At 42.6% G+C, this 13,425-nt stretch overlaps 1 protein-coding gene across 1 annotated transcript in view; it reads left to right on the forward strand.

Moving 5' to 3' along the window:
- Positions 1-13,425, forward strand: part of LOC306940185 (electrogenic sodium bicarbonate cotransporter 1-like) — a 112,791-nt gene that overhangs the window by 57,633 nt on the left and 41,733 nt on the right. Inside the window, exons 5-7 of the mRNA XM_079525192.1 lie at positions 487-647; positions 987-1,166; positions 6,625-6,701. Coding sequence (XP_079381318.1) covers positions 487-647; positions 987-1,166; positions 6,625-6,701 — 418 coding nt within the window. The remainder of the gene's footprint in view (positions 1-486; positions 648-986; positions 1,167-6,624; positions 6,702-13,425) is intronic.

A 13,425-nucleotide genomic window follows, 5' to 3' on the forward strand; every position in this document is an offset into this window, starting at 1 on the left:
ATTTTCACAGTATACTTATCTGTGGAACCGAGTCAAAGTAACTAAATGTAATGCCCCAACTCCTACAATTCCAAGTGCTTAATTGTCATTGATTGATTGATTGAAATATTTATTAACAGTTTGCAGAATTACAGTACATTTCAAGCACAAACTCAATACAAAGACTGTTAACTGTGAGTGGACGACCCAATTAAGCATTACACTTGTTTACAAGAGGGTCCACCATGTTCAATTCATCAAAACAATTAGAGACGTACAAATAGACACTTCTATATAGTCAAAGAACAGAACAGGAATTCATCATAGAGGCAAAAAGGGAAAAGAGACATATACAGTGAGGGGAAAAAAAAGTGGGGGTTTCAGATTTTTTTACGGGGGCCAGTTTCGAATTGCAGGCGTCCCCAGTTCAAATGAATGTGACTATTTCTGAGGTGTCGCAGCCAGAGAACTAAAGGTACATCTCTCTGCCTTTTTGACTCCCACCAGGTGGATCAAGTTCGAGGAGACGGTGGAGGAGGGTGGAGAGCGCTGGAGTAAGCCCCATGTGGCCACGCTGTCCCTCCACAGTCTGATGGAGCTGAAGACCTGCATTGAGAAAGGAACCATCATGCTGGACCTCGAGGCCACCACGCTGCCACAGGTCGTAGGTAAGAGGCCAGCTTTCTTATTGGCATTCATTCAATTAATTTGTATGGCCTGGTAGGTATAATATATGTTTTATCCCTGCTCCTGGGCAGGTTTAATTAACTCATTTAGACCTGAGGCCCGATTTTAAAAAGGCCTAACCGAGTCGCTCACTGACCAACGACTTGTGTTTGTAGTAGACAGTGTTTGTAGCATTGTAGTGTTTGTAGCCATTTCTCAAAGCTAGCTCTCAGTGTTCAGCTCTGATTCCTTGATATTAACGAGATGTTGCATATACCTGTGTGTGTGTGTGTGTGTGTGTATATATATATATTCTCATGTGCGTGTTCCTCCCCACTCAGAGCTGATCACAGACAGTCAGATAGAGAGCGGTCATCTGAAGGCGGACATGAAGGAGAAGGTGATGTACACGCTGCTCAGGAGGCATCGCCACCAGACCAAGAAGTCCAACCTGCGCTCGCTGGCCGACATCGGCAAGACGGTGTCCAGCGCCAGTCGACTGTTCTCCAACCAGGAGAACGGTAAGTCGTCATGCCAAAGGGGAACTTTAATAATGCAGCCATTGTGTTAGTTCTCATGTCGGTTTATGCCACATTATCTCTATATTCTAACTTTTTGTGTTTTAGTTTAGTTTTTTTTTTTTTTTTTTTTTTTTTTTATCGACATCCTATACTTGGATCATAGTAGCTTGACGTATTTTGCTACTTTTAAATTTTAATCCCGAAAAGAAACCGCTTCAGAATATCACCGGTATGTTACTTTTAGCCGAGAAATGGGCAATTTGAACCGTACTTGCTCTGTTATATAAACATATTTAGTTTTGAGCAATATTACGTTTATCAAAGATTCCATTGCTGCTTATTGTCTTGTAGTAGTAGTAGTACTAATCACATGGTATTCACCTCCCAATAGAACTGCAGTAATGGTGTTTAGAAATCAATTCTCCGTAACCAGTAATATGCTTGAATATGTCATTCGAGCTAACTGTTTAGCAAGCTACAGTAACAGTACTATCTGCTGATGTTTCTTAGCCTAAGGCTTGACTTAACCTTGTTGCGCACAGTGGTGTGTGCTGCGAGTGAGCTTATCAGTCCGCTGTGCAACACCAGCGTGCCACCAAGTATAAATTAAGCCCAAGCTTTTCTTTCATTCTTTTTATGCAGCTTTAATTCTTTCTGCTTTTCCTTAAAAAAAAAAAAAAGGTGACTCCCTGTTTCTTATCTCCTTTTCCAATCTTTTCCCTCTTTTATCTTCCTCTGTGGGACATCGCTGTCTCTGTCTTGTCCTGTCCTGCACACTGTGGGACATCGCTGTCTCTGTCCTGTCCTGTCCTGCACACATTGGGCAACCGGGGGGTTAAAGCGCGCAGCCCCCTCGAACCCTCCGTGCCTTGTATATACCCCCAAGACCTAGAGGACACGAGTGAGGCGTTCAAGAGAAGCTCCAGCATGGGATACCTGAGTAAGTCAGGAGTGGACGAGGGGTCACTGCAGCATCACTCCTAGGCCTCACTCACACCTAAGACACACGCAAGACACACTTGTGTCCTGTGTCTTCTGTGTGTTATGGCCGCCTCAATGCAACCTTGTTGCATGGCTGTTGCATGCATAGATATATATATATATATATAAACTCTAGATAGCTCACCCGCGCTGTTGGCCAATGGAGAGCGACGTCGTTACGTGGCGGCCATCTTACCTCGGGCCAAATAACATTGTGTCTATGGGGCATGTACTCTTAAATGACCATAACTTGCTCAATTTTCAACCGATTTTCAAACGGTTTGATTTGTTATAAACGTCAGAGACGTCCGCATACTTATATGCTTTTATACGACGTTCATATAAAAAAAAAGAATTAAGCAGATAAGCGTCCTGAATCATAGCCACGTTGACAATGTTTGTAATAAACCAACCCGTTTGTAAATCCGTCAAGATTTGAGCGAGTTATGACTGTTTCTGTTTGAGCTGCCATTGAACATACTGTACTGTAGCCCCGAAGTAAGATGGCTGCCGGGTGAACGACGTCAGAAACTCTGCCTTGAGCCATCTAGAGTTTATATATAGCTATGGTTGCATGGCTGTCTTCTGCCCTCCCCCCCTATGCAACAAGGTTAGGTCATGAAACCATGTGACTCCCATTGGAAATGCATTGAGGCGGCCATGACACACAGAACACACAGGACACCAGTGTGTGTTGCGTGTGTCTTTAAGGTGTGAGTGAGGCCTTACAGGACATAGTGTAGTAGCAGGGTTTCTGCTAGTTCTTTAAATTCAATGTTTCAAATATCACAAGAAGATTGGTCTTCTTAACCACTTAAACCCACTGCTTAGTTCAAATCCGTAAACGACAGCTATTGTTGTTTTTGTGAATTTATCATTTCTGCACTAAATCCCTCCTCCGGGAATAGCTGAGCTACGGGCTCATAGCGTGCGTTGTGAGCCCTAGCATCGCAGAATAGGGATGCTGAGTAGCATTTAACCCATTTAGACCTGCGGACGATTCTAAAAAAAATGGCTTCTAAATCCTGACAGTTTTCTGAAAAACATCATGTTTCTGCATCAATGGTGCTCAATATTTCATGTCAAGGACCCCCAGAATTATATGTATTTGGCCACCGACCCCCATCTGAAAATATGATCTTGTTTTTGCATTATGTTGTATTTGAGCCACATTTTCACGATTTTTCAAAAATAGCAGACCTACAAGCTCGTAGTGCAGCACTGTGGTGCCGCGCTACGAGCTTGTAGATCTGCTATTTTCCAATAGCTAAAGCATAACATAATGCTTAAAACACCAACAGGGGTTCCCGTTCAGAATGGATTAAATGAAACTTGCCTAAACCTGCAGAAACACTTAGTGGGGAAAGGAAACCATACCTGACATCATTTAGCGTGAGATCACAGAAGATATACGAGGATGTCTCCCATTACATGTGCTGTACAGTACAGTATATCTCTAACCCACAGTCAATAAACAAAACATAGAATATTGTTGAGAATAATGGCCTCAAGCCTTTAATAATTACTGTTGACAGGACTGTAAACTTCAGCAAAAATAGAAGATAAAATCAACTCTGTACTTTGTACTACATATACTTACCGGTATATTGTTACAGCAAACTAAACAGAAAGTTTACATGCCTTACCCCGATGACCTTACAAGTGTGTCTTACAGGTCCATTTCGTTAGATATCAACACTCTCAGGCCCCTTTTCCACCAGTTGGTTCCCAATGGGAACCGGTTCAGTTCTTTTTGGTTTTTAGTCCATGAGCCAGAGCTCCAAAATTGGAACGTTAATTATGAATTGAGTGTGCAAAACCATACCTATATTAGATTGTTGTCACCATGAAACTTCCAAAGTTGAGTACTTACACAAAGACAATGATTTATTGTATTACAAATTTTACATTTTTAAATATGCAAATGAGGCATTATGTGCGAAAATATGCAAAATAATCGAAAATATTAAAAAGATACTACTGTGGAAGGGTTATCATGTATTCATTTACTTGTATTGATCCTATAAACAATTTAATATAGGTCTAGTTTTTCCCACCAATTTTGGAGCTCTGGCTCATGGACTAAGAACCAAAAATAACTGAACCGGTTCCCATTGGGAACCAACCGGTGGAAAGGGGGTCTCAGAGTCTAATTAACACTGAGAATTGTACACAACGGTTACAACGTTTCTTTATTGTTACATCTTGTGTAGTACGGGTACAGTACATGAGAGTAAAACATATTTTGTTCTGCTACAATGTCCAGGAACCAGAACAATAGAATGTAGGACAGGTTTGAACAAGAATGAATCCTTGAACCAAAATCCTCAGTATTCTTTTACTAGTGTAATGTATGTACCTACTGTTCTAGGCCCTAGAACAATAGTGGAAAATTTGTCAACAAGCAACGACACTCCTATATTTCTTACACATAAAGACCTGAGATCGATTCTACAAAAAAGATTTCGCCAAAATGACAGATGTACAAGCTCCCAGTGTGGCACAAAGTGAGCTGGTACAGTACAATCTAAAATGCCACAGATGCTCTCCCCTTGAAGACAGGTCTTGTTAAGACTTTTAAGCCTGTCCACAATAAAATAGCACATTAACAATAAAAAAAGCAAAGATTAAATTCCATCATAAGCTGCTTTGGATGTGCAGTGGGTTCCACTCAAACATGACCACTTATTTCGGATAAAAAAAAGAATAAAAAAATAGGCCTATAAACATTTTGTTACAAACGAGAGTTTTCAGTGATATCCCCTGAATGAAGCGGGCAGACCTCCTATCTATTGGGCGCGTTCGGAAATGCGCACCGGGAGCGCACTCTCCTATTGGTTTGCATTGCACAGTGCGCTCAGTGCACTATTTCCGAACGCGCCCTAGAAATGCACCACATCTCTGTACGTCTGTGTACATCTATCTGTAATCCATATAACTCAGGAACACAAAAGGCTCCGGTCAGGCTCTGCCAGTGCAGGGCCTCACCTGTAGATTCCATGACGTCACATTGAGATTAGGCAACACACTTCATATTTGGGCATGCCTGACACAGAACTCCATATGTAGGAATAAAGGGACACAGAGAGACAGATGCAGACATCTCCATATATGGGCATAAAAGGGACACAGACAGATGGGTGGAACGGGTACTCTGACGCGGGTACGACGGGTATTGCGTAGCCGGGTGGGGCATGGATCTCCAACTTCCATCGTTACCGACTCGGTGCTCTACAGCCGGGCACCGGTCTAGTTATTGTTCATAAATGACAGCTATCTTTCTGTTTTTGATATTTAGGTGTTAGAATGGGAGCTTCAGTTTTTAACTCAAATTTAAACTAACGATTTGTGACGGTTTCATTAGGCTGATAACTGCAGAATTAAAGAAGGTCTTACATCAAATCTTACATCAGTGTTAAACTATTTGCTTTGCAAACTGTCCCCCAAATATTTCTGTTTCTCTTCATCACTTCTCCTGGGAAAAATTAGGGTCTCTTGTCTTTTCTGGTATTTCTGGCTCTTTATTCGGTATCTTCCAAAAGCAACGAGGAGGTCAGAGGTCAGAGGTCAATGACGAGGTCAGATCTCTTCCGTTGACCTCTGTAACCACTTGAACCCTCTGGGGCAGTGGTTCCCAAACGTTTTAGCTTGTGACCCAAACGAGAAAGTTTGTCTCCCAGTCCCCGGGACCCAAACTAGCGAAAATACCAGATCTACAAGCTTGTAGATGGGCTATTTTCACTACTTCCTAAACATACATGTGCTTTTCTAATTTATGGAATTTCTTATTTATATTTTATATTTATATTTTCTTCATGAAATTACTGACAAAAAAACATTGAACTTTTCTTTTTAATTTTAATTTATTTGAAAATGTTTTGAAATGATAATATTTGAAAGCAATAGAATACACCCGCACACTGTATTTGCTCGGTACATGAGTATTTTCTTATTTAATGAAGCAACGTTTCGGTCCCTCCGGACTTTCCTTTGATGCCTGAGGAAGGTCCAGAGGGACCAAAACGTTGCTTCATTAAATAAGAAAATACTCATGTAATGAGCAAACACACAGTGTGCGGGTGTATTCTATTGCTTTCATTGATGTCCACTGGCCTACGCACCTGTGCATACGCCTGATTTCTAGGTGTGCGAAGGCTTTCTCCTACAGAAATGATAAATAAATAATAGATAAATAAATAAATACATGATAAATACAAAATGTAGGAAACCAAAAATAAAGGGACCCATAAAAATGTGTCCGCAACTCACAAATGGGTCCCGACGTTTGGGAAACGTTGCTCTAGACTTAGTAAAAAAGAAATGCTGATAAGCTCACAACAACAACAACGTGGCATTGCGACATGCAGTGAGCTTGTATATCGGCTATGTTCCCCTTAGAGTATTAATATATACTCTAAGATGTTCCCCTACAAAACATGGATGCTGGGGTTCAAGTGTCCTTTTCCTTCCTCTACAGGTAGCCCCACCACCGCCCATCGAAACCTCACCTCCACCAGCCTGAGTGACTTCTCAGACAAACCAGAGAAGGATCAGGTAAGATTTATGGCTTCAATTATATCTGTACGTTTACAATGAATCCAACTCCATGACCGACTCTCTTGGATGGATGTGTACTGTATACATATACAGTATAGCCACTATTGATGCGTAATTATCGTTTGAGAGTTATCAGACAGTCCAATAAACAGGCTGTAAACATAAGTCATGGAATCATAAGATCAGGCATATTTTAATGATTGCCCGGGATACTTATCCCAAAATGAATGGTCATGTGATATGCATATGAACAGCAAAGGCATAGATGAAAGCAAATACAAGTTACATCACAAATTAGATTCGATCATATCACAATTCATATTTTCCCTGTCTTTTATAATTGTGTATAGGCTGCAATTCAATACATGAGAGAACATTGAACGACAGTGAGTGAGTGTCCTGTCCTACAACATTACATGGGACATTCAAATTAAGTTGACGTGCAGTGGCCCGGGATATCAGGGGAAATTGGGGGGGGGAAACGGAGCATAAAGATATATTGTGAATTCTAGATGTGGGTTCCCGGTGGACCCCAGTCTAGACTGTAAAGACCTCAGTGTTCATTTAACTCTGGCAGTGTACAAAATGTGGTTCCTTTGGTGACGACGGTCCCATCCTTGAGGTGTTGAACATTCTTGCAGGGAGGAGGAGCGCTTTATAGTGCAGTCATTTAGGTTTAACAGAGAAGGGCTATCATCCGCATAGCAGTGGTAAGAGACGCACTTGAAACGACTATAATTAAAACACCCAAGGAGGGGCATGTGTGCAGGGAGAAGAAAGGGGAACCAAGAATTGAACCCTGGGGCACACCGCAATGTCAACGGAGCCGACGAGGACACATGATCATTGACAGCCACAGTAACACTCCTAAATTATGACAAGTAGGAAGCAGACCAGTCTAAAGGCACTTGAGTCTACTAATGACGATACATGAGTTTTACTTTTTAAATTTGCCCAAGACCCAAACTGGTGAAAATAGCAGATCTACAAGCTCACAACATGTCGCGATCTTGTCGATCTGCTATTTTCACCACTTATTAAACATTTATTTATTTATGGAAACTATTGGATTTTTTTTGTATTCATTAAATACTTTTGAAAAATGTTTAAATTGCTTTTAGTTGATTAATTAACACAATTTAGTTTAAAGTTTTTAAAAAGGGATATTTACTCCTGGAACCATTTAAGAATTGGCCCGCGACCCAAACATGGGTCCTCCTGACTCCTGACACACTGTTTGGGAAGCGGTGTTCTATTCCAGTGGTCCCCAAACCTTTTCATGTCAAGGAAGGAACCCCCAAATTGACACTAATTACCCCGCGGACCCCCATTTGAAAAGATATGCCAAGGACCCCCATGAGAGAAGGCTCTAGAGTTTAATTTCAAGGACCCTCAGTTTGACATGCATTAGTCTACGGAACCCCCATTTAATGGCATTTCTATCTCTCTGACCCCTATTTATATTGTAAAATCAATGTTAATTTAACTCTGAGAGTGTACAAGTGGTTCCATTTGTACACTCAGTTACAGACCCATAAGGTTTCCATTTGGTTCCTAACTATCATTTAGCTGGGGACCCCCTGTAACTCCCTCAAGGATCCCTGGGGGTCCCCGGACCCCACTTTGGGAACCACTGTTCTATTCTATTGTCAGAAGCTGTGCTTCAGTCGAGGAGCAACAGAAAGGGAACACTCCCCCCAGAGTCGGAAGCTGTGCTTCAGTCCAGGTCAGGAGCAACAGAAAGGGAACACTCCCCCCAGAGTCAGAAGCTGTGCTTCAGTCCAGGTCAGGAGCAACAGAAAGGGAACACTCCCCCCAGAGTCGGAAGCTGTGCTTCAGTCCAGGTCAGGAGCAACAGAAAGGGAACACTCCCCTCAGAGTCGGAAGCTGTGCTTCAGTCCAGGTCAGGAGCAACAGAAAGGGAACACTCCCCCCAGAGTCGGAAGCTGTGCTTCAGTCCAGGTCAGGAGCAACAGAAAGGGAACACTCCCCCCAGAGTCGGAAGCTGTGCTTCAGTCCAGGTCAGGAGCAACAGAAAGGGAACACTCCCCCCAGAGTCGGAAGCTGTGCTTCAGTCCAGGTCAGGAGCAACAGATAGGGAACACTCCCCCCAGAGTCGGAAGCTGTGCTTCAGTCCAGGTCAGGAGCAACAGAAAGGGAACACTCCCCTCAGAGTCGGAAGCTGTGCTTCAGTCCAGGTCAGGAGCAACAGAAAGGGAACACTCCCCCCAGAGTCAGAAGCTGTGCTTCAGTCGAGGAGCAACAGAAAGGGAACACTCCCCCCAGAGTCAGAAGCTGTGCTTCAGTCGAGGAGCAACAGAAAGGGAACACTCCCCCCAGAGTCGGAAGCTGTGCTTCAGTCCAGGTCAGGAGCAACAGAAAGGGAACACTCCCCCCAGAGTCGGAAGCTGTGCTTCAGTCCAGGTCAGGAGCAACAGAAAGGGAACACTCCCCCCAGAGTCGGAAGCTGTGCTTCAGTCCAGGTCAGGAGCAACAGAAAGGGAACAACTCCCCAGAGTCTGAAGCTGTGCTTCAGTCCAGGTCAGGAGCAACAGAAAGGGAACAACTCCCCAGAGTCTGCACGCATCAGGATGTCCTTTTTGAAACCCTCAAGACTGAGCTTTCAGTGCTCTTCTCTGGACCAAAGCCAGAATGGAACTGGTAAAAAAAAATCTCACTCGTGTGAAGTGAGGGGGTCAATAGACCCCCCCCCCCCCCCCCCCCCCCCCTCATAATTTACCCTAAACAAACATTACATTCCATAGACTTGGCTGGCACGAATTACATCATAATTTACCCTAAAGAAACATTAAAATCCATAGACTTTGTCTGGGGCGGGACATTTATAATTGGGCTCAAAACAACTCAAATTAAAAGTCCATAGACTTGGTAAATGGTAAATGGTGCATTTATATAGCGCCTTTATCCAAGGCGCTTTACATAGATTGTGCATTACATTCACCCATTCACACACACATTCATACACCGATGGCGGCGGAAGCCATGCAAGGTACCAACCAGCACATCGGGAGCAATTTGGGGTACAGTGTCTTGCCCAAGGACACTTCGACATGTAGACAGGAGGAGCCGGGATTCGAACCGCCGACCCATGGATCATTGGACGACCTGCTCTACCTCCTGAGCCAAACATCTCTTTTACAAAAGATGTTTGAGCTGAGCAGAGCACCTTCTTCAAAATGTCCAGCTCAGTAGCCTTGTAGCCGTCCTGAGATTTGGAGGTTGGAGTTCGATTCACAGGCATACCAAAAACGGGACCCGTTGGCATCAAGGGATGGGTTGGGGGGGAAAGTCCCTGTGACATACTAGTGTCATATCCAGGGGGTGTACATGTACATCATGGCTTGGGGACTTCAAGCTGCTTCGCCCCTACAGACACAGGAGATAGACTCCTGCCTTATAGGCTGTGTGGCTTGGCAAGGCTTACTACTAACTTCTCTAAAATGTTGGCAAGAAAAGGAAGTTTGGATAAGAGTCTGTAATTACTAGGATTTGAAGGGTCAATTGTCCTTTTTTTTTTTCTTGCCAGTGAGGAGGCGAGCATGGCAGCATTCTGCAGGCGCCTACGCTACACGCTGACTGGTCGATGTCTACACACAGGCAGTTAATCAAGCCTCGAGGAGATAAATGCGTGGATCACCCTCTTAACTAGGCATGTAGCTCGTTAATTTGTATTGATAACGAGCACCTTAAAGGGATAGTTCAGATTTTTTTAACTTAAGTTGTATGAAATACTTGCCATTAATATAGTGGTTGCAACTGTATTAATTGATTGCCCGAGTCCTGTGGTGGGAGTTCTGCTCTGGTTTTGGTGAAATATCAAGTAGTTCCGGTCATTTTGTGGGGGCACTGGGGGCCACGCAGTAAAAGTAAATTAATCCACAAAACTAACGTAATTTGTATTGTTGACCCATTTCTAAAATATTAGTGCAACTTCCGTTATTTTTTTACCCCTCTTATCACACAGAACTATGTTTTTTGTGTCCATATCACTACGCCCAAAAAATAGTTCCATGTGATAGAGGGGTCAAAGTTGAACGAAAGTCGCGCTAATATTTTATAAATAGGTCAACAATACAAATTACGTTCGTTTTGTGGATTAATTTACTTTTACTGCGTGGCCCCAGTGCCCCCCACAAAATGACCGGAACTACTTAATATTGACCAAACCCAGAGCAGAACTCCCACCATGGGACCATGCAACCACTATATTAATGGCAAGTATTTCATACAACTTAAAGGGATAGTTCAGATTTTTTGAACTTAAGTTGTATGAAATACTTGCCATTAATATAGTGGTTGCAACTGTATGAATTGATTGCCCGAGTCCTGTGGTGGGAGTTCTGCTCTGGTTTTGGTCAATATTAAGTAGTTCTGGTCATTTTGTGGGAGGCACTGGGGCCACGCAGTAAAAGTAAATTAATCCACAAAACGAACATAATTTGTATTGTTGACCTATTTCTAAAATATTAGCACGACTTTCGTTCAACTTTGACCCCTCTATCACATGGAACTATTTTCTGGGCGTAGTGATATGGACACAAAAAACATAGTTCTGTGTGATAGAGGGGTAAAAAAAGAACGAAAGTTGCACTAATATTTTAGAAATAGGTCAACAATACAAATTACGTTAGTTTTGTGGATTAATTTACTTTTACTGCGTGGCCCCCAGTGCCCCCCACAAAATGACCGGAACTACTTGATATTTCACCAAAACCAGAGCAGAACTCCCACCACGGGACTCGGGCAATCAATTAATACAGTTGCAACCACTATATGAATGGCAAGTATTTCATACAGCTTAAGTTCAAAAAATCTGAACTATCCCTTTAAGTTAAAAAAATCTGAACTATCCCTTTAAGGATCAGGTTTATCGAGCCGGGTTCTTATCGAGCCCACTATCGAGCATTTTCTATTATTTTGTGGAAAGACGGGAGAAGAACTATATTTTACTACGGCCTTCAAATACAGTACTTTTCTAACAGACAGAAGGCAATTGACCCTTTTACGAAAATAATATTGAAGAAACTGTTAACTGGTTCACCCCTTTTGCAACCAGATCTTATTTTAATGATGTTTGGGAGACAAACACTTTCCTGGGGTTTTTATGTGGGTAATGTGTGTTCTTAGATATTTCAGTATTTCAAAGTGTCCATGGACTCCATGATGTCATGGACACTGGGCTCACGTACTTGCTGGACTACATGTTTGCCCTCCCCCTATCCACAAGAAGGAGCAGTGGACCAAAGCATTATGGGAATTGTAGTCCAGAGAAGGAAGTGAGCCCAGTGTCCATGACATCATGGTGTCCGCATGGACACTTTGAAATACTGAAATATCTAAAAAAAAAACACATATTACCCACATAAAAACCACAGGAAAGTGTTTCTTGTCTCCCAAACATCATTAAAATAAGATCTGGTTGCAAAAGGGATTAAGTGTCCCTTTAAACTTCACCAGGAGTCATCAAACTCCCTTCTTTGTATTCTGTGGTTTGGTCTCATCCACCCATGCAGGTTTAATATCTCTGTAGATGTCCTCTGAGTCTCTGATCAGCAGACAGTACAGTAGGTTTAATATCTCTGTAGATGTCCTCTGAGTCTCTGATCAGCAGACAGTACAGTAGGTTTAATATCTCTGTAGATGTCCTCTGAGTCTCTGATCAGCAGACAGTACAGCAGGTTAATATCTCTGTAGATGTCCTCTTGAGTCTCTGATCAGCAGACAGTACAGCAGGTTAATATCTCTGTAGATGTCCTCTTGAGTCTCTGATCAGCAGACAGTACAGTAGGTGTATTTAATGAGCTGCTTTTGGCCCACAGACATACCGTGCAAAGATAAGGCATCGCGAGGCACGCTGGTATTCCTCATCGGGCAGGCCGTTCATTCGTTTGGTCGTTGAGTTAACCCATTTAGACCTGAGCTCGATTCTACAAAATGTCTTCCTGACAGTTTTCTGAAAAACCTCATGTTTCTCTATCGGTGGTTCTCCTACTATTTCATGTCAAGGACCCCTAGAATTATATGTAATTGGCCGCCGACCCCCATCTCAAAATATGTTGTTCCAGGGGCCGACCCCCCAGAAGCAAAGATTTTAGTTAAAAACGTTCGCTCTGAAAGAATATATATTCAAAGATTTGCGCCACATTTTCACAATTTTTCAAAAATATCAGCTCCACAAGCTCGTAGCGCGGCACCGAGATCTCAATAGCTAAAGTGTAACATAATGCTTAAAACACCAAGCACTCCCGCCCGAAATGGGTTAATGGAAAACCACAGGAATTACCCTGACGCTAATAGATAATGATGACGTTGGAGATTTGTCAAAATGACCTGGCCTTTGATGAACCACCAAGGCCTTAGTTAACCATCTCTACGAACCCTGGTATCGGCTACACTCAGTGTGTGTGTGTGTGTGTGTGTTTTTGCACCGCACTACTGCTCAGCTGGGGTTTTGATCAAAGCAAAGAATGTGTCCTTTGCGTGTTACATATAAAGCAACACACTCTATATTAATAACGGTTCTCTTTACACATGCTCTGTTTACTGCAGTTGTTTTTGGCAGCAAATTTTAGTTTTAGTCATAGTCTCTTGGATAGTTTTAATTTAGTTTTAGTCACATTTTAGTCACCTGGAATGTTTGTGTCTAGTTTTAGTCGACTAAATATCATGAGATTTTATTCGACTAAATCTACAGTTGATT

The sequence above is a fragment of the Electrona antarctica genome (genome assembly GCF_951216825.1).
Source record: "Electrona antarctica genome assembly, chromosome: 16".
Classification (NCBI taxonomy): Eukaryota; Metazoa; Chordata; class Actinopteri; order Myctophiformes; family Myctophidae; genus Electrona; species Electrona antarctica.